The 24,798-nt window shown below is 38.1% G+C and overlaps 1 protein-coding gene across 1 annotated transcript; it reads right to left on the bottom strand.

Moving 5' to 3' along the window:
• Window positions 1–3,060: 3,060 nt before the first annotated feature.
• On the bottom strand, window positions 3,061–16,061 carry DRAM1 (DNA damage regulated autophagy modulator 1). The gene is made up of 6 exons (XM_010225911.2): window positions 15,840–16,061; window positions 11,744–11,811; window positions 11,461–11,603; window positions 7,864–8,041; window positions 5,208–5,266; window positions 3,061–3,364 (listed from the first exon to the last, which is right to left on the bottom strand). Exons 1-6 carry the CDS (start codon window positions 15,998–16,000, stop codon window positions 3,182–3,184), a joined length of 792 nt encoding a protein of 263 aa, XP_010224213.2. The 5' UTR covers window positions 16,001–16,061; the 3' UTR covers window positions 3,061–3,181.
• Between the last annotated feature and the right edge of the window lie 8,737 nt (window positions 16,062–24,798).

Genomic DNA, 24,798 nt, shown 5'->3' with positions numbered 1-24,798 from the left:
CATATAAAGAAAGCACAGACTATTTAATTTGTGAAACAGCTGAATTTGGTACAGTTTAAAAATACACATTAAAGGACATACAATCTATGACTAGCCTTAGACAGCACTTTCCAGCAGGAAACATTTGTTTTATCTCATGGAAGATCAGCAACAGAAGATCAGTTTTTGCACAAAACCGTGGTACAGCACAGCATGGCAATTGTAGTTTTCCTAGAACTTGACAGACCGCTGAGTGGTTCATACACTAAATGGAGGTAGTGAATCAGTCCAGGAAAGACCATTTGCTTCCACATACTTGCAATATTTGACTTTTCAGTTAGTGCCGTAAAGTTCCTTTCCAATCTTTTCATCACAGAAGTCCATAGCAGCAGCCGCGGCTTAACAATAGGATTTTTTTTTATGCATAAAAATGCACATATAACTGGAGACTCCAGTGCCGTTTCCTGTTTTCCATTTGCTCCCAAAGGCTCTGCAAAGGTTCTCTTCATTCTGTCATTGCAGGATAAAACATAGACTGGAAAATGTTTGCTCCAAATTAACTCAATGTCAATAAGATTTCTCTTTACTAGATTTGCATAAATATAATTTCATTGTTCTTTTCTTACTTCAATTTTAAGCTTCATATGTCCAGCAGTGGATAGAGGGGAAAAAATGCAGACTTTTGTAACTTTCATTTCGCTGATGATTAAAAAGTTTTTGCAGACTTCTCCTAGGATTTATATTTGTTGTCATGTCCATTGTCAGAAATGTAGCGTACTGTTGCCATCCACTAATTGTCCATTTCCAGTCTAGAAATTGATCTGCTTCTTCTCACATCTTCTTTCACACAGTCCTTGCAACTTAACAGAGTGGAAATTCAATGAATTTAGTGTTTTCCATTTTTCTTCAGACTTTGCCAACCATGTGAAAAACATGCTTTCTCAAGTTTAATGTCATATTCAGAATATAACAAATGAAAAAGTATGGATATGTCCAAAAACGAAGAGCTGAAGAGGTCCACATCTTCAAATGCCTTCAAAGTGCTTCTATAGATTTCTTCTATTAAAGTAGTTTTAATATAGCAAACAGTAAAAAAAGTTACAAAATATTATAAAAAGATAGCCCCAGCCAGGGGGGAAGAAAATGCTAACTTATAAAATGTTTCATTGGATGCTATGGTAGTTGTTGCAGAATGGCATGGATTCTTCACTTTTGAAAATCCCTGTTCCTCTGCAAAATTTATGTAAGTAAGAACAATCCTAAAATGTTCATCCATGCAAAACATAATTTTCAGGATCAGCAGTCTTCATACATTTCTGTTGATACCCGTAAAGAAACTTTCTAGAAGAAAAACACAGCACAATCAACTTTAATTTCATAGTTCTATGATTTAAATCATGGGGAGACAAAACAAAGTTAGCATGGTTAAGTGAAATACATACTGAGAGAAATGAAAAAGGGAAGGGTTCTTTTTCTCAAAATTTGGCATTCAACAAGTTTTATGAACTGCTTTTCTGCATGAAGTGGTTAAGACAGTAAGGCGATGGAATCTAAAAATCCCACTGTCTCATTGCAATGCTCTAATAAGATATAATGGGTCATTGACAAATACTGGCTTTAGATTTCATGCTGTTTCATAACCTGTAAGTTGAGGCCTGCATTTTCTATTTATTTTAATTTTATTACTTTCTAATATTTATTATGTGTACAGTGTTTACATTTGGTTACACTTTTATATTGGAACTCTTTGGGATCTGTGATTTGAAGCAGCCCTATCTGTTAATTCAGCTGCTTGGAAGACTATAGCATTGCTGCAAACTGTACCACCAACATTAGAGAGTCTCCCTGGTGATAAAACAGATACCATGCTATGCATAGAGATCAGAGCATGATGGACTGGCAATAAATATACAAATACAAGAGAAACAAATGATAAATGTTATGATGAAAAATTTGTTTTTTGAAGTGTCTTTATAATTCTGAAATATAATTTCTGTATTGTAATAATCACATCTACTTCAGTAGTTTTGCTGGGTTGGGGAGGCAATTACACTTCTTTAAGGTCATTTATAGTGTAATTTTGAACAAGTACTCTTTTGGGGCTGTGTTTTCTTCTGCAGACTTTGACCTTCATTTTAATAAGGAAAAAGTCCTACAGCTGTCCTACCAGCACCCAAATGTAAACTGGTGTAGAGATGTATGATATCAGTTAATAATTAACTGCATCTCTAGCTGAATGCTGATTTCTATATACCTTAACTGCTCCCCTGCTGAGCTAGTGTGTAAATGAAGAAGCAGATACAAAGTCTTGCATGATCTGATCTAAGGCTTTGGTCTTACGCCAAAAGATTAGAGGATTCTCACTAATTTTCCTCCTTCTCCATCTCCACAATTCCTGGATATCATTTCCTACAATTTATGACAGCACACAGTGACCCACATATGTGTTTGCTGTCAGTTTTGCAGTTCTACAAGTGTTTGGATTTACAGTTTTTTGCTTTTCTACCTTAAGGTCTATTCTACACTTTTGCAAAGATCCAGCAGTGTTATGGGGAACTCCATATACACACAGAGTTTTTGGATATATATATCCTAAAGTCTGAGAAAAACAAGGTGACTATAATCCTCTTAACTCCTACTGCAGTATCCAGGAGGCTGTGTCCTCAAATTTCCACATGTCATTTGCCAGGAGCACCTGCCTCCCCTCCACAAGGTCTTTTGCCAGGGTTAAATCTATTCATATTTTGTATAATTTGTATTTCTGTACAGAAACAAAAAGCCTTGAAATTCTGCACATAGAACATACTGTGTAAACAGCAGGGAACTATCTGTATCATATATCCAGCTAACCACATCAGAAGATTTTCATGTCAGTGCTATTTAAAGAGTATTTGGTATGCTTCATACTGTGAGGTTAAAAAGCACTGAATTATTACAGAAAATACCACAGCTAGAAAGAAATGCAATTTTAGTGGACCTGCTTACTTTGGTATAATATCATTTTTAGAGGGCTTGTTTCTACAAACTTTGACAAATAAGATGTTAACTTATTGAACCATCTTCAAAGGCAGACATCTATTAAACTCCTTTATTACTTTTATTATTGTTTTTTAAAATGGAGAGGAAAAATCTTCATTACATTGACAGAAATCAGCTTTGTAAGTGACACAATTTCTACATGTATAGCTTTGATATTTCTAGGTCAGTTAAAATGGCAAATTTCTATTGATTTTCCTATTACAACAAAATTCACAGCACTTCTTAGCCACTGCCAAAATACATAGATACCAACCTGAAAATCTCTAATGAAGGTGAAAAAGAAGAAGATAAAACCAAAGGCCACTATCCATTCACAGATGGCACTCACAAAATGATAAACATAATCCTGATGGAATAAGCAATAAAAGAAACATGCAAATAAAACAGCAAAATTCTCATTAGTGTACAGAGCAGAAATATTTTGAAATATGGAGACTGCTAACTTTTGGCATTATCCTTCTCTTACTATTTTAAATAAGAAAAAAGGGCTCAGAAGGTTACAAATCTTAGAAATATATGTGTCAATAAAAATCCATCAGTTACAAACACCCTTCTTGTCCTATTTTTATATTTGGTTACTTATTATTGTGGATGACAACTTTTGTCTGTGAAATGCAATGATGAATGTTTGAAAGGTTTTCTTTGGGACATCAGCTACCTAGAGTCTTAGGATGCCAGAATGGTGTAAAGGGTCAGGAACCCATAGGAAAAATAAATGATGCTCTGGGGCTCTGAAAAGATAATCCCTAAAAGACAGTGAATGAGTAGTGAAAGGAATACATTAAATCCTGAGTGTAAATGATTCAGGGAGACGTGCTCTATGCTTATGTAACATATCACGTAGTATATTCCTGGTCCTTTCTTTAGCAGTCACAGTTCAACCATAAATAAGCAAAGCAATAATATTGAAATGCATACAAGTGAGTTCAAATACACACAACTTATTCACCAGTAAGGTAAATGAAACAAGAAAGCAATAAAAAAAAGCAATCTTATAAGCAATATACAGTCAATAAAATTAAATATATCCTTCCCTCAAAGAATTTGTTGTGCTTGTTTTACAAAATGTATAACAAATTGTATTGCTGCAGAATGCTGTGTTGTTATATTTCAAAGGGATATAAAATTTGATTTTTCAGGCCACTTCATTGGCAGTTAGTCCAAGTTTTTATATTTTAAATGGAGGAGAATTTCCTTTTGTAGGTTCAACAAACATTCTAAGGACATATGACTCATCAAAATCATCCTAACAGCCTCTGTAAAAAAGTTGTTACAGATTTAGTCTTTAGAGAATACATTTATCAAGGTCACATACATTACCATTAAGCAACACGTATTGTACACTAACAGGACAGATAGTACAAGAAAACTACAGTTAGTACAGAATCCAAAAATATCTTAAATATAATTTTTACATAAAAAATACTTAGTTCTTGTGCAGTGGATATCAGAGGAATACAGTGGTCCACACTCAAAGCTTTTACTCAGAGCCACTGCGTAAATTCAAAAGCACTAATTCAATAATACTATCCCTTATCCCTTGGTGTAAACACTCATAATTATGTTTTAAAATGGATGGCCACCCTTGTTTGACATTCCCTTGCAAGACTTTTTTTAAAGAAAACCTAATTAAAAAGAAAAAATATATATATATAAAATATGGCACATATCATATATATATAATATATATTAATATGACACATACTGAAAGCATGTGTCCTTCTCAGGCAAAATATCCAATCTGTTCCACTAAAAACATTTTGCGTTACCAAAAAAAAAACCTCAATAGGTAGATTTTACTAAAATTATGCTCTTCTGGCAAGACATATTCAATACATTGTTTAACTTGATTTTTGGAAAAACAGCCTCATGTGGTATAGTTTGTCCAAAAATAAAAGTCATCTTTCACTGCTGTGATTCTAAGACCAATGAAATTTGATTCAAATGCTGAATAGTGACTTCTGAATCAAGTTGAAGGTCCACTTTTGTTTCGTGTGTATTAAGGTCATTTTCAAGAAATGTGACCGCAAAAAAAGTGGAATGACAGTTTTCTACTGAAGAAATAACAGAAAACATGCTGTAAAAATGGTGAGATTTATGATAATGTACTATTTAAACTCTCTGAAACATAAGAGCATGTATGAGATAATTCGATACAGGATTAAGTTCATAAATTAATGAGATATTACCTTTTCACTTGGAATCCAATGGATTTTTGACATGGGAATTTGTGAAGCAAACACGATCACTGGGAAAAAAAAACAATGTAAAGGAAACTACAGAAGTTTAATGATTTACAGTGAAAAATATGTCTGTTTATAAAACTCCCCATCTACTCCTAAATTACAGGAGAGGCTGAACAACCAGCATGTCAAATCAAAATAGTGAGAAAAAAAGAAGTAAATTAAACATTCTTTAAAGGTAACTGATAGTAGCAATTAAAACATATCTGTGAATAAATAACCATTTCTGGTGGCAAAGAAATATTCTTGGCAGGGAGAAATAAAAAATAAAAATAAAAATAAATAATAATAATAATAATAATAATAAAGCTTAGATTACAGTCAGGACTGAACTGTGGAAGAAGTCCCTGCAATGCAAGGAGAACCATGTTGGTTTCCATGGATTGACAGTAGGAGCCTTGACTTTTAAAAAATAATTTGCTGGGGCCCTTTTTAAAGCCTTTTCATAGCTGCTGAAACTGAAAACTTGCAGCTCGGTGGCTGCCACGTGATGATCTGCTGACCACGTCTTGTCACTGGCAGGTCACTGAAAGCCCAGTAAAAGCAATGGGGACACTGATAGGGTACCATGTACCAAACAGTCAAGCATTGAAAGCAAGGCATTTTCCTGATGAGAGGAAAGCCCAACAAATTTTCAGCCTGAAGCTTGAAAATTAGCTTCATTTTGGTTCATTTGTCAACTGCGGTACTGAATTTCAATCCAGCTTTAGTGGATTGAACCAGTGATCTGGTTTTCTATAGCTTATTCATAATCTTTATAGAAAAATCTTCTGTATGTGCCTCACTATTCTACAATTAATTAAAAAATAAAATAATTGTCAGTGGTAAACTGTTTTTGGTAGATTTGGTTTCTGTGGGTCAGATCAAGTAGTTAATGACAATTTATATAGGAATATTATCTTCTTAATCAATCTTAACACATCAAGAATGGCTTCATACCACAGCACATCAAGAACTGGGCTCATAATCAAATCACAGTTTCATCACTCTGTAAATTTCCTTGCTTTATTTGTATAAAATTTAAACTTAATGCTTTAAGCCTTTTTCTTATTAAAAGATAAGTTGTTTCTTTCACAATGATTTCATATAAAGTTCCTTTTCCTGTAACTTGTTCCCGCAATTGCCATCAGAAGAAAACAAGGCCATGTCACAAATCATGTGATATGTCACCAACTATTTTGTTTTCAAAGTCTGTACACTACGCTGGCTTTTTAGGTTCTGCATTTCATTTCAAATTTCAGTTTCCAAATATCATACCATATATATCTCAGTTCTCCCAGTGAAAGATCTTCTAACAGGTTTATAAAACTGTCTTTCTAGTCTTTTCTTACAGAAAGGCTACCAGAAATGAGCATACTTGAATGCAGCTCGAGAAGTGTGTTGTCAAGACACAGCAGGTAAATGAATGCACTTGATAATTTCATAATAGCAGCGCGGGTTAGTCATGCAATATAATTTGGACATTCACCAATAAGAGATAGGGAAGCTGTGAAAGTAAAAACTGTAGATCTTGATAGCTTGCACTAAGTATAGGCAAAGTCATACAGTAAACTAAGAATTTCACTTTTATGAACAAACAAAGGTGAGGACATAAGAATTCTGAATCACATTCTGCTTTTTTCAAATAATTAATCTCTTTAGTGACTGCATTCTGTTTCATCTGATGCAATAGGGTCTTCAGAAATACATATCACTGAGAAGATTACTGCATGTGTGCAACAAAGAGTGACAGCCCCTTTGCATTTAGTATGTGTATATCTGCTACATAAAAGAGGTACTTAAAAATATGATGTTACTCTGCTCTTCTTACAGCAATGTGAATTTGGTTATTGGATTTATTCAAGAAGACAAAGATTTGCAGCAGTAGTTTCCAACCTGAAGGGTAACACGCTGCTCTGTCCATGCTGTTGAAAGCCTTCATATATTAAAAAGGGAGGAAAACATATTTTGCCCATGGCACATTTTTGCTCAGCACTGCTAGCTGAAGAATCTCAAAGAGTGGGAACCACTGGCACAGAGAGAAAGCTGCCACTGTTTGGCTGAGAGACCAAATAGTCCACTGTCCTATATTTGCATCCATTTTCCTGTCCATTCTGCCAAAAGTACTTTGCAAAATATAATGGGTGTAATTATGCAAGCCATCGTCAGCAGATTACATCATAGATTTTAGTGGATAATGCCAGGCAGGTGCTGGTCTAAAATTAGAGTGCTGGACCATATTTTACCTACATGAGCATTAGATTAATTCTAGAAGCTGTGCGCGCTCTTGTGGGCTTTTCTCCCTAATATGAAGGCGGTTAGGAAGCTGGGCTAGCTGAGATCCTGAGGTCCCTTCCAACTTGAAGTACTGGATGTTCCTAAGAAGAACACTGGGGCATTACACTTACATATACCATCAAAAGCCAATACACACTTTTTAGAAAGGCCCTGAAGTTCACCTTCATGTTATCAAGAGTGTCTCAGCATGCTATATGCATGATTATAGCAGAAGTATAAACCCTAAGAAAACAAAGACTGTAATCTCATTTTCATCCTTTACCAGCAATGCTTTAACTTAAAAGGAAAACCATGACCATGCCGTGATATACACCATAAAGGATACTGGGGATGACAGCAATGCATGATATTAGAGATATAGCCATCCTGATGCGACACATGAGATAAGTATTCCATTGCGGACAGGACTTGTAAGAGATGATAGACTGCAGTGTAATGTATACAACACCAGAGCCAAATGCCACCAAAGCTCCTACGTCATGGACACTGGTAACAGACAGCTCCTGGAAAGAGAACCAGCACAACGGTTAGCTGATACTGCTCATGCCTGGTAGGAGTCATTGAGCCCTAGCCGCACTATGCTGGGCATGACTGAACAGCGGGACGCAGTCCCTTCTCCCAGATCCACATAGGCAAGAGGAAAGAAAAAGGAGAACGAGTAGCTTCTAACCATGCCCAAAGTCATCAGATCAAAGTCAGAATGTGGAAGAGCTTAGATCAGTTTTAATGCTGTACAACCGTTGGACTGTTACCAACTACTATCTGCACAAACAGGAACCGGACTGTGTTCTTAAGAGGATCCATTAGCTCCTTTTCCGCTCTCCTCTGCCAAAAAAAAATTAATCCTTTTATGTTAAAAGCTGAATCTGTATTTGTGTGGCCATACTTGAACTAACAGTGAGGTTTCATGGGAGCTGATCTAAATTGGGACTGCTATAGCTCTATCTTCAGTGGCCAGCTACATGGTTCCAGGAAACGAGTCATCAAAAAATTAATTATATGTTGTAAAGAAAAGCATTTCCCAAAATAAGGGGGATTGATATGAAGGACTTCCACTGTCAATTCCTTCAACTATTTAGCCTTTTTACTCTTTCCCACATCATCATCCGCTTTTATTGATTTTCTCCATCAGGTGAAAGCAAGGATAAAACCCATATATCAGTACATGGATTCTATTTTTTAATACCCATTCCTAAACATGCACTAAGATCTATCCTACCAAAGTTCTGTTTTAGTGATTCATGAAAACATATCATTATGCTTTTATAATATATTTTAATAGCCTTCATGACTGGAGGACACTCTTTTCTTTTTCTAATGGTGATCATCTTCATGTGTTGTTTTTTATTTTCTTTCTCTGTGCCTTTTTTCCTTCTCTCTGTATTAAGTCCTCTCAGATTTTAAAGCAAGTCAAATGCCTCACAAAGGTAAAGTGGGTTTTCATGTATCCTTGCCTTTTCTTTTCCTATCCTACCTATGCCTTCCATATTGGAACAACAGGATTCCATACGGAAAGCATTAGGCAAGTTTAACTTTGGCCTTGCATTCAGCCCCGTAGAAAATATAAAGACCTTCTCTAACATAAGTCTCACTCTTGTTCCTGCCAAACTCCCATAGCTTTCCTACAAACCACATCACACTGGGCTCCTGCAGAACCATTGCCAGCTCTGGTGCAGCAGACCTCATAAGCCTTCTAGTTAAACATAGTCTCTGTTAACCACGCGTACAGGGCAAAACAGACCCACTGAGACCTGGGTTTTTACTTTGTCTTGTTCATTAACGGTTGAGGGGCTTGGGTTTTCTTTCTATGAGCAATGTTTTTTTTTAATGCTATCCCTCCAGTTTCTTTCATTTCGGTATTTCAAGCATTGTGTTATTTAAAACGGAAAACTGTTGCAGTTCAAAGTTTGAACTGCAACAAAAACAAGCTTCTTATTAATGGCCACTGAATATTTTTTTCTTTTGCTTTTAGAGGACACATTGCCCGTGTTTTCTCCCACTCTTTTTCTCATTTTGCAAAGTGTTCAGAGAGTGCTACCCTTAAAACTCCATGCTGCCTGCCACATCCTACCTTGAAGCAAAAGGAGGGAAAAAGTTTTCCTGACAAATATGCTACTCAAAAGACTTACCAAAAATGATATTAGATACCTTAAATATTCGCAGTTTCTAACAAACTGGATATTTTGCTTTGGGGAGAGAGAAAATGACACCCCATCGGGTCAGTCAGCTCTACTACAGTTCTCAGATATGGAGGCAGCTCACCAGCTGGGGAAGAATAAGAGTTGAGAAACAAGCAGGAAACACGTGGATATTGATTTCCTGCATGACCCACTGCTTACAGGGACTAGGCTGGGTGCTAAGGAAATGTAATTCCAGCTCTGCTTTGTTTTCCCAACCTGAAGGGATCACCACACCTTGAACAAACCTCACAGCCTCCCCATGTCTCAGTTCTTCAACTAGTAAATGAGGATAAGTGTGGACTGCTCACTGACTGCTCACTATACCGTACAGTGGAAAGATCCAAGACTTGTAAACCGCCACTTCCTTCTTCCTAGTAAATTAGGAGTGCTTAAAAATTTGCTAGATTAGATCTGTAGCTAGATTAGATCCTTACTGTGTTCTGAAGATCTCCTAACATGCAAAATAAGGTCAAAGCAGGAGAAAAAAATTAGACAGTGAAAGAAGTTTATGAACAGGTAACAAGAGACAATAGATAAGAACCAATGTTTTTACATTCAGTGGGCCCCTCTTGAAGCTTTAGGATCAAAGTTTCTGCTTCCCTGACTCTCCCAAACTATTTTGCACATTTGATTTGTCTTTTTCTTATTGAAGCTGGAGTTGTTTTCTATTTCAGTTACCTCATGCTGTTCCCCAACAAGTGTTTTTTTTTTGTCACATATAAATCTAACCTGTAAGAGTACAGATATTCTAAAAGTGGCATCCAAGCTTCAACACTGCAGCACCTATAGTGTTTGCTATCCATCCACTGCCTGGGAGTAAAACGATTAAGAGTAAGACACCAGTCTAAGGCAGAGAGTTTTTTTGTCTGAAAATACCGTATCGACTACATGCAAAATCATAATGGTGGCTGGAGCCCTAAGGATCTTTATTTAATTGCTGCTTAGCTTTCTTGGGTTGCCTATACTGGCTTTCTCAGATCGTCCTTTCAGATAACTGTACATTGCCAGGTCACTATATAAGTACAACCTTATTTACCCTAAGGTAGACTCTCCCTTAAAAATAAATAAATCAGCTGTTTCCATAGATTTAAAGGAATCATCTTACACTATTTTCCAGTTAAACTTGACTTGGTTCTGAGTTGATTTTTTTCAGTGGCATTTACCTAATCCCTTTCGTGTGTCGCAGAGAATCTACCTTATTACATGCTAGCTCAGTAGAAAAGGTGAAAGGAATCCTTTGTGTCAGCTTTTCCTCTCCACTGAATTTTCTTTCAGTCACTGATGACTGGACTCTCTTTATGATTTATAATGAAATGTCTTTCATCAGGCAAAGGTAATTCTAAATGGCTCTCTCAAAAGAATGAATCGTTATCCCAGCTTCTCCGAACTATAACAGTGGGCTAATATAGTGTTCAAAGTGCTAACCTCTCAGCTAAATCTAGCTTATTCTGTAGAAAAAGCTGCTAGTGTGTGCACTTCTGTCCACGTGAAAGTAAAGGTGCTTTTTGCAGTCTGACTTATTCTGCCTTATCTGACTGTGAGCAAACTAAAGTGCTCACAGTATCAGTAGCTAGTAAAGCAGTAGCTTTGTAAAGCTGCTTTAAAAAGTCAAGAGCAAGTCATTCTTTCTCCTTTTGCCCAGTGTCCACACTGGGATAATGCTAACCATTCTAATCTATGTGATTGTTAAACTGCTAAAAAAAACGTAAATTTTATTTATGATCTGAAATTTACGATCATACCTGAAAGGATGCAACGATGGCCATTCCGACACAACCCAACAATCCAATACATAATGAAAGTATGTTGCATGTAGGACTAATAAAGCGTGATGACTCATTTTGCTTTTCTATTACTAAGGACCTGATACACATTGTAGCTACACCTAAAAAGCAAACAAAAAGCATATTTTGTTCAAGATCAGGTTTCTTTTACACTGGATCCTACAAAGAACAATACTATTATTATGTATTCATATATATATTATATATATAATATTCAGAGCACATATGCATGCATACATACCTAAAATTGATGAAATATTAATCATAAAGCAAAAGATACCACTCTCTGGAGGCTTAGTTCCAGTGTCACTAAAGCAAGAAGAGAGACAAGAAATTAAAAGTTAATTCACTGCATTTGTGAAACGCAAGAGATGCACACATGAAACCTCAAGAGTAACATTACCTGTGTGAACTACTGTAAACCCATAAATTGGAATGTCATGTATGTTATATTTAAGCTTTGTTTGTATTACTTTGTTTTTAGAAAGAAAACAGTTTTAGAGCATAGTATTTGAGCTGCATTCATCCTTTTCTGTAGGCAATGAGTAGACGTGTGATGGATTGGGATACTTCACTCATGAATGATATTAATGGTTACGTAACTGATATGTTAAAATGTTAGGGAAGTGGGTTTAATTTCCTGATTTCAGAGTATTTTACCCCAGGACAAAAACTAGAAATGTTCCTAACATACTAATGTAGATAATTTGCTTAATTTACTAATGTAGATATAGCTTAAGAATTCTTTAGACCTGAGGTGCTACAAGCCTTTTCTGCTAAAGCTGTTCCCCTAGCTGTTCCTAGCATACTTCTGTGAGTAGGTGGGTTCAAGTCCCCTCAAGCAGATTTTTTCATCCAAGGTGAATGCTCTGCTGAAATAGGAGGAAGGGCAATGCCATCACCTCTCTGCCCTGTGTTGTCTTGTTTTAGGTGCAGCCAATCTGAGAATATCTGTCAGGTTAAGCTCTGACACCCAAGCCCCTTGAAAACGTGTAGTCTGTAAATCCTTAGGGAGCTCAGATGCGAGATGAATTCTCCCTAAGTCACCAGCACCAAGAGACAGGGGTGTGCATGTGTTCGGCCTGAAGCCTTGAGCTGTATCATACAGAAAAGAAAGCACTCCAAATAGGTAATCATTTTTCAGTAAACTTTAAATTTTGAAATTAAAAAATAATTCTTTATTCATGCTAGAAAACTAGAACATATCAAAGGATTTGGTTTCTTAGAAACTGCATTCTCAGACTCCATGTATGCTTACAGATGTGTTCGTGTATCAATTGCTAAACTGATTTGTCAAGAAGAGTAATAGGAAGAGTAATAGGAATCCTTCACTATGAAAAGCCAATGTAAATTTTCTGTTTCCTTTTGACTGGATTTTTTTTCCAAATCCTCAGACAGCAAAAGCTTTGGATTCTTAAACATTTAAACAAGTTTTCCCAACTTCTCAAGCACTGATAATCCCTATTCATCTACCTGCTATTATGTTTTCTGGCTATAACATGCACTCTGAACTGTTCTTGTTTTGCTTTGATGGTAGAATTGATGGAAACAATATGGTGACATTTCTCTAAAAATCATTTTAGTCCGTGCTTCTTTACCCGTTTTTTTAACCTTGAATATCACAACTTTTCCTCATCTTTCTGAAGGGTTCTTACAAATTCAACTGAGGACTTCACTTAGAAACTGAGCCACTTGTGACCTCCTTGAAGGACTTCTGCAAATCAGAAACTGCTCTGCACCAAGTACTGGATTGGGATCACTTCAAAGCTTTTGGAGGGCTTTAGGTGAGAAGAGAATGGGATTGGCACATGCAAAGAAAGCAGCCATTTGAAGTTCTCAGAACATTTCACATCTTAAGAGCAATCCAAATAACTTGAAATTGCACTTAACGACGTTTATTTTATTTTATTTTTTTCTCAAGCTAAAACTTTACAGGGGAATTTTGTATTACTGTTTTTTAAGCTCAGGAATCTTAGACGGATTTTTTTTCAAGCAATTCCATACCAAAAATATTTTATCATACCTAGATGTACTTATGAAGTATTGCACTAGACACAATCACCACGCTTTCTATTTAAAAATCCCTAAAGTTAGATATAGGTTTTGCTTACTTCTGGTATTTTCTGGTCGGGAAAAAAGAAAGAGTATTTGATGACAAAAAGAAAAAATATGAAACAAAAACTTGTGTTCATTTAATTTGCAAGTGCATAGGTGGGCACAACCATCATGGAAAAGATGAATAACCTAGTACGAAAATGACAGGATTTGTGTCATTGTGTCAGGAAATAGAATCATTCTAAGTCAAACTTTCTTCTGAAGAATTGAAAGAAAGAAGATAAAATAGAAGAGAGGGAGCAAATATTTTAAGGCCAAAAAAATATGTTTTCTGATCTTCTATATATAGAAATCATAAAGTTCAACTATTTCTCTCCAAAGTCCTTTTTTTTTTTTTTTTTTTTTTTTTTATCTGGAGGTAGCAACTGAGAGCAATTACCTTTTGGGAATTTCCTCCAAGTCTTTCACTGAGAATTCAAACCACCAAATAGTCAACCCAAATTCGTTTGGATTTTAAGTACCATGAGCAAAAAAAGCTCATCTGGGTACAACCAAATCATTTTCTAGGCCTCAGGTCCAAGAATAACTAAAATTACATTAATTTTTGTCTATCTGGAAATGCATTTATGTGGTTTATTTCTGTGACAAAGATAGACATGGCTCTTCTCTCACCATGACAGATGTTATATAGTAAATAAATAAAATTAATAAGTTACCTCAAGACAAACACAGGATGCCCGAGCAATTTGAATAAGAATTTCATAAATGTCAAACTAAAATTTGTCAGCATTTTTCTCCTTTGTCTAACTGGAGTTTCCCCATGCAAACTTGGTTTTATTTTTAAAGTTCATTTTACAATTGCACAACCGAAATTTTGCAACATTCTTCCTCTTTCTCTTCTATCAAAGTTTTCACTAAATCATGCTCTTAATTCCATGATTCGGTTTCATAGAGTAAGGCTGTGACTTATAAAATAAGAATATGGACCACGTTATGACTTGTACCAAGATCGGCTGCCTTTACAAGTGTTACAAATTGTTCTTTGTCAAGATATAACCCTTCACCCAAATGGTGTATTGAAAGGATTAAAAATACACAAGACATTTGTTTTACTTAAAACTTTTTACTAGTAAAGCAAGAGGTCCTGAAATATTTTTTAATCACTGATGCAGATCTCACCTGGGTTGTTTTTATAAAGGTATGTGGATGGGTATTTATTGTGATTTCATAGTTCAGAGAATGATTTTTTTCAGTTATATTGTACCTGCACCCAGGTTCCTATTTATGTAACTGTGGCAGCTAGGAAAGCTTCATCAGTAACAGAGCTGCAGCTTGTAGGTTTGGGCTAGCTCTTTGAAAAGCATCACACAGTCAACTTATCTGTGCTACTCTATGGAAAGAAAAGTTACACTGAAAAACAGGTATCCTGTTAGTCATGTATTTCCTTCAAGCCCAGACTTGACTACATAATCTGTTGTAGACAGCTTGGCAAAAATAAGCAAGAAGCCCGGCTTTAGGTGGCTCATTTTGAATGAAGGTCAACCTTCTTGTGGGCTGCAGCGTCACTGGCATCAGCTCACTTAGGACCACAGACCTAAACACTCAAGTAAATCTGCGTGTATGCATAACTCGGGTTAGCAGCCTTATGAAATCACCCCTGTCCATAAGGGCATTCAAGGAACTGGGTCTAAATCTATCTCAAAACACGTGTTTGATAAGCTTTTTCAGATCCTCTGAAACATCACAGCCATTCTTCCATTCCCAGCTCATTTTTCATCTATTAAGAGCTAAAGGCTGATAACTTTATTATTTAAATGTAAGCACTAGCACAGCCAGTACAGTGATTGCTAAAGAGCGTAGGTGGAGATCTCATCCTGGGGAGGGCTGTGCAATCACTTCCACAGTGAGCTTTGAAAGACCCGTGTGTGGGGGGGCTCCAAGCCATGCCACCCCTTGTGCCCGTGGTCCCACTCGCGCAGGTGCTGAAGGAGCACTCGCTCACAGGGCGGGCAGCGCAAGCCTTGCGAGGACAAGGCCTGCAGCTCCCTCCGGCAGAAAACCCTTTTAAGATGCTTTTTCCACCACATGCATTGGCCCGGGGGCTCTCAAGGAAGGGTGGGCGTTAGGAGTGGGATCACTGCCTCCTTTTCCCCGAGGGTGCCAACTCTGTCGTTCCATCCTCCAGTGCCTGTCTGTGTGGGATGCCCCAGGGTGAGGGGCACGGAGGAGGTGGCTCTGTCCTATAGGCCCCTGCCGCCCGCTGCGCCCTGCACCCTCCTCACCTGATATAGGGCACGAAGGGGTCGACGTGTCCCGCCACCACGGCCACCACGTAGGGAATGATGAAGGCGGCCGAGGACCAGGCGACAAGCAGAGCGGGCACAAACGCCACGCCAGGCATGAAGCAGCACCGCATGCCCCGCGTGCGCCCGTCCCCGGGCATGGGCGCCCCGCGCGCGCGGCCCTGCGCCCTGAAGTCACAGAGGCGCCCGGGGAGGCGGCGGCACCACAATCACCGCCCGCCTGCCTGACGGCAGCCGCCCTGCCCGCCCAGGGCCCAGGCCCAGCCGGCCCCTTGGGGCTTCACGGAGCAAGAGGCTGCGGTTTGGGTGCCGCACGCCGCGGTTTCGCTTTGCTCTGGCCTGCGGACGGGACAGGCTGCTGCTCTGCCCCTGCTCGCGCTGGCTGCTCTCGCTTATCTGCAGTCCTGGCTGGCAGGCGAGCGCAGGGCGCTCCTCCTGAAATGTAAGGAAAAATAAATATGTTCACGCGCCGCTTTCCCTTCCTGCCCACGAACATTTTGTGAACTGCTTCAGTTTTTTTTCCTTCAAGATGAAGTTTCGCTTTTGTTTTTTTTTTCCTTCCTGAGGAAGGAAACTTTCTCTTAAAAACTTATTTTTCAGACATTTACATATGTTAAAAAATTGCATATATTATCTTTGGTAAAAATAAATGGACTGCAGAAACGCCCTGCTCCTCTTTTCGGCGTTCATGCGAGTATGACTTTTTTGTCCAGAGTTCGGCAGCAGTTCATCTTGGTTTTGGTTCCTTGTAGAGGAAGCAAAGGATTCATTTTCTTTTACCACCTCAACAGTAAGTGACATTGCTGGAAAAAAATGTTAGATTCTCAGTTCTGCAAAACGGATGCATTACGGTAACTATAGCTTTACAAGTACTAAATAACTCACACTTGTTTAAATTATTCACATCATTTTTTGCACTGCCCAGACATTGTTTGGAGTCAAAGAAAAAGATACTTTAGCTCAAGCAGATGGCAACTTACTCTTTGACTATATCAGTTTTATCAATGATAAAAAGGATTTGTTGTTATGTAAATTTATTACATTTATTACAGCTCCTAATGTTTCTTTGTATTTTTATTGCAGGAGGAACTCACTTGTAACATACAATTCATGAGTGGAAATCTTTAATTTGTTTTAATTTAATTTGATTTGATTTGATTTAATGAAACATCGGTTCTATATTCTTTTCAGGATCATTTGGAGCTGTAAATAATAATAAACACTGGTTTTTCACAGACTTGCTGGGATGGATATTTTATTTATTGAACACAAGGAGATTAGTATGGTATTTCAAAGATGGCCTTTATTCTTTATTTTGTTGGACAAATATTAAAATACTGGCAGTATAAAAATACAAAGTCACTATGGACTTTAATGAAGCTGCACGTGGTTTAACAGTTACTGGACTATTTTTCCATTAGTTTAAAACATTAATATACATTTGTGCTTGTCATATTAGAATTTTATGCAGAATAGATCAAATCAGGATGTGTAAGTAATACATACCTGCAGTGATCTGAAAGTGTTTTAAGGTAAAGGAAATAGTCATGGAAGATTCCTAAAATAGCCTATGCTGATGGTAGTTGTACCACCACTTTCTTACATTTCATTCACAATCTGATCTCTGTCGAATCTCTATTTAGCATGTGACCATCTTCCTCATTGCATTAGCTTCTGGGGAAAGCCAGGTAATTTCAATGAGATAAGGTACCTGAAGGGAACTGCTATGCAAAGTGCCATGTAAGAAGTTCCTTTTTTTGTAGTATCACTCCAGTGGTAGTTCTCAAGCTTCTAAAATACTGCAGTCTAGGATAAACTTTGCCGTGGCACCTCCAATTTATGCACTGATTTTCAAACAGGGGGAGGCCCATTTCGTTCCCATTCTTTTTCTCTTCCTGTCCGTAAGCCTATTTTGGTCCCAGCAAAATGTGCTCATTCCTCAAATGCGTTCCTGTGAGCGAACATAACTCATGGGGACATGGGGACATATCCAATGGACCTGGTGAACAGTTTTTTTACTTGTCATTGACACCCGTTCTCTTTCTAGTAGAAAACACAGGCAGCTAAACACAATTTAGGGCAAAGGCCTGATCTGAAGGCCCCAGTCTCCTCTGAGTGAAGCTGACACAGACTGCAAAGGTGTCTGTCGTAGCCACATGACCCCAATACTCATTTGCCTCTTTAACCTGATACGCTTCATGCGTTTCACCTCCTCGTTGCCCAAGAGGCCGGGTGCGCCGTGTGCCGTGCTCACGCAGACAGGTCTCCAGTGTATAGTCAAGAAGGAGACTGAACCTGGAGCACAGGGTGTCGTTCTGTGCTCCTCAGTATTAGAGGGATGTGGAGCTTCTAGAGAGGCTCCAGTGTAGAGCAACGGATGTGATTCAGGGACTGGAGCATCTATTTTATAAGGAAAGACTAAGAGAGCTGGGCCTGTTTAGCCTAGAGAAGAGAAGATTGAGAGGAGAACTGATCAACATGTAGAAGTACCTGAGAGGTGAATGTAGGGAGGATGGGGCCAAACTCTTCTTGGTGGTGCCCAGTGACAGGACAAGGGGTAGTGGGTCCAAGTTGAAATACAGGAAGTTCCATCTCTGTGTGAGGAAGAACATCTTTACTGTGACAGAGCCCTGGAACAGGCTGCCCAGACAGGTTGTGGAGTCTCCTTCTTTGGAGATCTTCAAAACTTGCCCGGATGCCACCCTGTGCCACATACTCTAAGTGTCCCTGCTTGAGCAAGGGGGCTGGACCAGACGATCTCTAGAGGTTCCTTCCAACCTTAACCATTCTGTGATTCTGTGAGGCATCGCATGATAACCAGCTAGAAAGATTTAGAAAATTTTCCTCCCTGTGTGTGAGTCACATAAGGAATAGAAGATAGATGGATGTTCAGAATATGTCTCATTCAGCTGTTTTATATTGCTTATGAATAATAATGTAAACAGATCGTGTACATTTGCATCTACAAGAAACTTGTTTAAAATTAAAGGGTCTGGAAAGCACAATAGTTTAGGTTAAGTAGATTTTAAAAGAAAGCTAAATAAACCAAGAAAGTGATGACTGCAGTATATAATTCCAAACTCATTTGTTATAAAGGGATCTGGGATATGAGAAAACTTTGAATAAGGCACTTCCCCAACCCCAACATAATCCCTAAATCGATCTTTAGTGTCTGTAGATGGTGTTCAGACAGATTCTATATAAAATTGCTCTTACCTCCCTTATTTGGTCAATAATTCCCTGAATGACAGAAGAACAAGTGAGATGTGAACATGACAGCCTGCAACTCAAGCAAAGGTGAGGTTAATATTTCAGTTACTTTTTATAATCCTGTATTTTGTTACAGGAGAAGCGCTGGGAGAAAAGCTCTTTATTAATGCCTTGGCAGCCGTGACCTGAATGCTGAAAAAACTGCTAATCTAACCTGACACTCCTTTAGCAAACCCTATGACGCAAAAAGTGTTTTCTTTTTCCTTACATCATATATATATGTTTAAAGAGGAGTAAATGGCACCTTACAAGGATCCTTTGGTTGTCATAAGCAGATATTCATAAAACACCCAAATAGAATAGAAATTGTTACTTTCTTTAAATCTAAAAGTTTTTTTCCAGTGTAAAAATAAAATACAACAAAGCAAACCAAAAAAATTCCCCAAAATCTGCAAGAAGATTACACTTAGAATATAAAGGTATATAACCTGCAGACTTTCTACTTGGAGGTTAGTTGTTGGATTTATTTAAGGATAACTAAATCTGGGTGTCTAGGAAACTCCATTATAACAACACAACCTGGGGAGCGTAGCCTTACAAATGTGCATAGGTCAAAACAGATCTTTGTAGAGGATAAAGAGAGAGAAAAGAAATTTTTTGCCTGTATAGTGAAAGGGAATGTATGGCGAAATAAGGAAATGGGAGTGTGAGTGCTGTGCTGCAGTTGAGGACTGCTGTGGTAGAACAGGTATTGGCTGGAAAGCAGGAAGCAGCTGGCAGGAAAAGGTCATGCCAGAAAGATGGATTTTATAGGGGATGCCGCAGGCACTACCTGTGACTTCTGCAGCTCAGCGTGTGAAGGGTTTGAGCTGGTTTGTGGTATCTCTTTCCTTCCTCTTTAGTCACATGCTCGAAGTCTTCAACCTTTTCTCACTAACAAAAGCACATGTAAGCTGTTCTCACTTCTGACATAAAATTTGAGATGGCAAGAACAGCAGCTCTGTGACCTCTGGGAAGTTGTTCACGGAATTACGTTAATGTTTCTGGTAACCAATGTGATTTAGTTGTGAAGTAGTTTTCAGATGATAATATTCAAAAGAAAACACGGTTTATTTTGCTCAGGTTGTTCTGGTTCCCTCTGTATTTAGCTACATGTGAATATCTAACCAAATGTCTAACCGCAATAGAGATAAAAACTCTCAGTTGTCAAAGATAGTAGGCAGCTTGAAAATATTGCCAAGTCCCTTAAGAATTAAGTGAGATAACTACTGAGTTTAATTAGGTAGTTTTCTATCCATAAGAGGATAGAAGTTTCTTGTGGTACAGGAGGGATTTGGATGGATGTTTCCCAATAGTAGAAATCTTGAAAGTCTTATTCCAGAACTTCTTAGCAAGATAAGCCCTCAAAATGTGTATTTTTTAACTCATCTACTCTCTGTTTTCACTGTAGTGCTTTGCAGGTGATAGTTTTCAAAAGAAAGGGCCTAATGGGTTAAATCTTTTCTTCCGGGATATATAAGCTGCAGACTGACACAAGCTATAACAGAGAGCAAAGGACATCTATGAAAGCCATAAAACCGCAGATGAATCATTTTGCGGTGGCTCCCTGCTCCCTTACTCTAGAAAGGGAGAATTAACATGCTGGAGAAGTCTCTTTCTCCAGGCCATAGCCTCAACCATCAGAAGCAGCTAGATACCTGCTATGCCCAGCATAAAACTTCCAGGAAATGCAGGGTACCTGCTGCTGGAAAATCAGATTCTGTTTCTATATTTTAAAAGGCATTTGCTGGAACAATGTTGGTTGTTCTGTCTTTAGTACAGCATAATGCTAAAACTAGGGCATTTGACTATTTCTTCCTGTTTACACCATGTTTAGCACATTGTTAGTTTTATTGTTTGCTCCTTTCAAAGGTGCCGTGTTTTGCATTTAGTCACCTCTGGCATCCAGGTCTAGTAAGGCAGGGAGCACCTAAGAAGGCTTCAGGATAAGGCCATAAAACCGCTGTGTTGGAACTGTTGTTTCAAGCTGATACAAGTGTATGGGTTTAGTAAAAATGTAATTTCACAAAAAGGAAATATTTTGTCCCATCTCTTCTGACAACATTCTATAATTTTGACCAAATGCCTTTTCTATTCTTTCTTGACTTTCATCAATGTTTTCCATTCTTCTTCTGTAGCTGGCAGTGGCTCAGGACCATCCATCGGAGCCCACCCAGGTGGGTCACTCAATCTCGTGTGGGCTACATGCTGCTGCCATGCTGGAGAAAGTCCTTTTCCCTGGGACAAGCCCTCTGGGATCCAGGCCAAATTTCCCATTAATTCAACCACAGTTAAATTCCATACCTGTCTTTAGGATTTCAGGTTTCTTCTGGTTCTTCATAGACTGCTTAATCAATTTGAAAGGATCAGAAAATAAGAAGACTTTTTAAGAGTAAAAATATTGGTAAGTATTGTGCTTTGAAATTTTGATTTCTGTACTGGGTCCACATGTTGCCTTATCTAATTTTTAGAGATTTTCAAAATTCCAATCTTCCAGTCCTTTGCTCTCCAGTCACTGCTTTTCTTCCTTTTTTTTTTTCCTGATTCTAAAATATTCTTGTTTTCCTTTCTTCTCTACATACACCCAATACCTATCAGCAATGCTCTGCACATACACCCAATACCTATCAGCAATGCTCTGCAATGCCCTGTAAAGAAATAATATCCCTCCTAGCATCTCACAAATAGAAAAATCCCAGAAATAGAAAGCTCTGCTATTTAAGAGATTATAAATTGTCTTTGTCTGTGGTCTGCTGGTGGAGAAATGGGGTCTGAAGCAAAGCAAAAACAAATCTATGAGCTAAATTTTCATAAGTAAGAAAAAACATTCATGTTTCTTGCATACTTATCCAATGGGGTAAGAGCTGAATATCTGAGCAGTTTCAAAAAATAAAGTATCCATTTTTTGTTGCAGCTCTGAGTGAAAATTCTCGCTAGCTGCATATTACCTCATTATCTCATATTACCTGCATATAGCCTCATTTCTCATGTGGCTATCATTACTACAGATTGATTTATGGATAATCCATTTTCAGTCTAACATCATCTCTCAGTAAATGACAGCTTGGTCATTTATATTCAATTTCTATTTAAGAGACAGTGTCAGTGGAATTGAGCCTTATCAAAGACTCTGTAAATCAATCTATCAATCTATCTATCTATCAAAGTCTTTATAAATGGCAAGCCAAAATAAATTGAGTTTTTTTTTTTGAAGGATCGAATCCTGCCTGGTGACTGTCTTTTACTCTGCCAAATTCAGAACGACTAATGCCAATTTAATTATTGTGTCTCATATTTGATGCCATTACCAAATTTGCTGTACTGTACTGAGCTACCTATTCCGGTATGCCTGAGGCTACCATTTTAAATACGTTTTCAGATGTATAGATATTTATATACTTTTATAGGATAGGGGGAGAGAAGTCCTAGAACACCCCATTTTCTCTCCTTTCCACTAATAAAGCACTAATGCAGCATTAATTTGATAAGACCAGCCTGTTTTAACTGCTGCTATGGCCTTCCCAAGTCCTGTGTTGGTTCTTACGGGCACAGCAGGTGTGAAATTCCCGAGAGAGGCAGGTCCTTAGAGGCCGTTTTTACCACAAATGAAGGTGTTCAGTGCAGCAAGAGAAAACCAGGGTGATTTTTGGAACTGCTCTAGGGAAGAAATGGGCCTGAGCTCTGCAGTGATGCTGCTGCTGCTGCCCAAGAGAGGAGCTGCAGGTCCATATGGGTGCATGAGCAAGTGCACCCTGGTGCCAAAATGTCATACTGCAACTCGGCCAGTTTTAACTCAGCTGCCACTGGCTGCCTTGCTCGTGAAGACCTGGAAACACAAGGGGCAAGAGGGAACAATCATAAGTTTCTGCCTGAATTAGAGGAAAAACTTCTTTACTGTGAGGGTGACAGAGCACTGGAACGGGGTGATTCTAAAGCCTGATCAAGACGAAATATGTTTCCGTTATAATTATTTGTCTCTTGCTTAGATTTCTTCATATTCCTTAAAAGGTGTGCCTTCGCTGGAGGTGCTGCTTGGTGCACTTTGCAGCCAATACAAATACAAGAGCAGCTAAGCAGTTGAATCCAAGAGCCCCAAGTGTTTACTTGGTTAGTGATCTGGCAAAGCCTTAAGCATATGCCTAATTATAATTGCAGTGCCTAATTTTTAGGTGTCCTGACACCTAGTTGAATTTTTTGCTCCAAGCAGAATGTCTCAGTTCATCTGCCTGTGTTGTGGTTGGGGAAAATTCACTGAATTCCATTCTTGGATATAGTAGCAAGATACTCACCTGGACAGCTGCATAAGCAATGAAAAAATAGAGAAAGTGTAAAAAAGACGACTTTGATTTGAGGTCTGCCTTCTTCAGAGAGCTGCTAACAAAGCTGTTTTTAAGTTTCCTGATCTGCTTTCTGCATTTGAGCCTAAAATTATTTTCTAGTGACGGAAGGATCCAAGCAACTTGGATTCAAGATTTGAACCCTTATGATATACCATGTAACTTGAAAAGAAAAAATGTGTGTGAGTTGAGGGTGGCTGAGATTTAGTATTTTTTTTTATTTATGTATTGAATTGTTGAGTGGAGTGTAGTAATTCAGCTTTTCTTAGATTGGAGGTGGCAAAAATGTATAAATCCATCGCAAAATGGAAATATAGAGGAACTTTTGAAGTATAGGGTCCTATCACTGTTGTCATACATTGGCTAAGCTCCATCTCCAGTCTTGATAAGCATTTAAATTCCTCTGTATTCTGGAACATATTTTGTTCCTGAACTTTTTTTTTTTAACCTGGTAGCAATATTGCCTCCAACTTAAATAGCTCTTCTTCATTTCTGGCATTCCCCCCTAAATAATCTGTTGCTGAGGAACATCGTATCTCCTCCTGATCATCATTCCTGTAATGTGAACAACTAAGCTCTTCTAGTGTCTCCTCAGAAAGCAGGATCTGATCACTCCTTTTCATACATCTGTGTCAGTTTGAACATTTATTTCTTGAACACTAGTGATCAATACTTTATCTCCAATAAAACAGGCAAAATATCATAAAGTAAAATACAGTCCCATCATAATTTATACTGTAGCTTGTTATAGATATATTCTGCACAAGTATATTTAATGGAATTAGCTTATATGGATGTGTTTATTAGTAATAAATGCATCACCCCACACTTGGCTCTAATTATTATTCCAGGCATCCAAGTCATCCATTTTCCCGGAATCCTATTCTGCACCACTTTGGTGTAAGCTATATCTCCAGTTTTGTATCTTAAGCACCTTTTAGTCCATCTGTGCTTTTACGCTGTATTATTGAGCAGAACGAATGTTTCCAGTTTGTATAATCTGCATGCTTACTGTGCCTCTGTTCTCACTGACACCTCAGTCTGCTGCGCTTGGAACACCAGCCATCATGAACTCTGCGGCTCTCATGCCATAGAGGGAGGTAAAAATTGATGTCATTCAGCAATAAGGGTAATGGTGAGGAAAGTACTAGCAAGTAGTTAAAGATTATGTTCCTGCAGGCTAGTCCTTGAGTATATTTGTCAGAAAACATAAAGGAAGAAGACTCGGCCTGAGTTAGGAGTGAGGCTGGCAGTGCACAACAGGTGAAAACTCAGCTAGAAGCTTCTGCAAACTGACACTGAAAGACTGTGATATCACGAAGGGCCAAATAAGATCCATTTTAGCTGATAAC

This window comes from Tinamus guttatus, unplaced genomic scaffold (assembly GCF_059628265.1).
Source record: "Tinamus guttatus ecotype Peru unplaced genomic scaffold, ASM5962826v1 Tinamus_guttatus_pri_ptg000125l, whole genome shotgun sequence".
Lineage (NCBI taxonomy): Eukaryota > Metazoa > Chordata > Aves > Tinamiformes > Tinamidae > Tinamus > Tinamus guttatus.
Note: the sequence above shows the minus strand (reverse complement) of the source record. Positions and strands in the feature narration are given on the sequence as shown.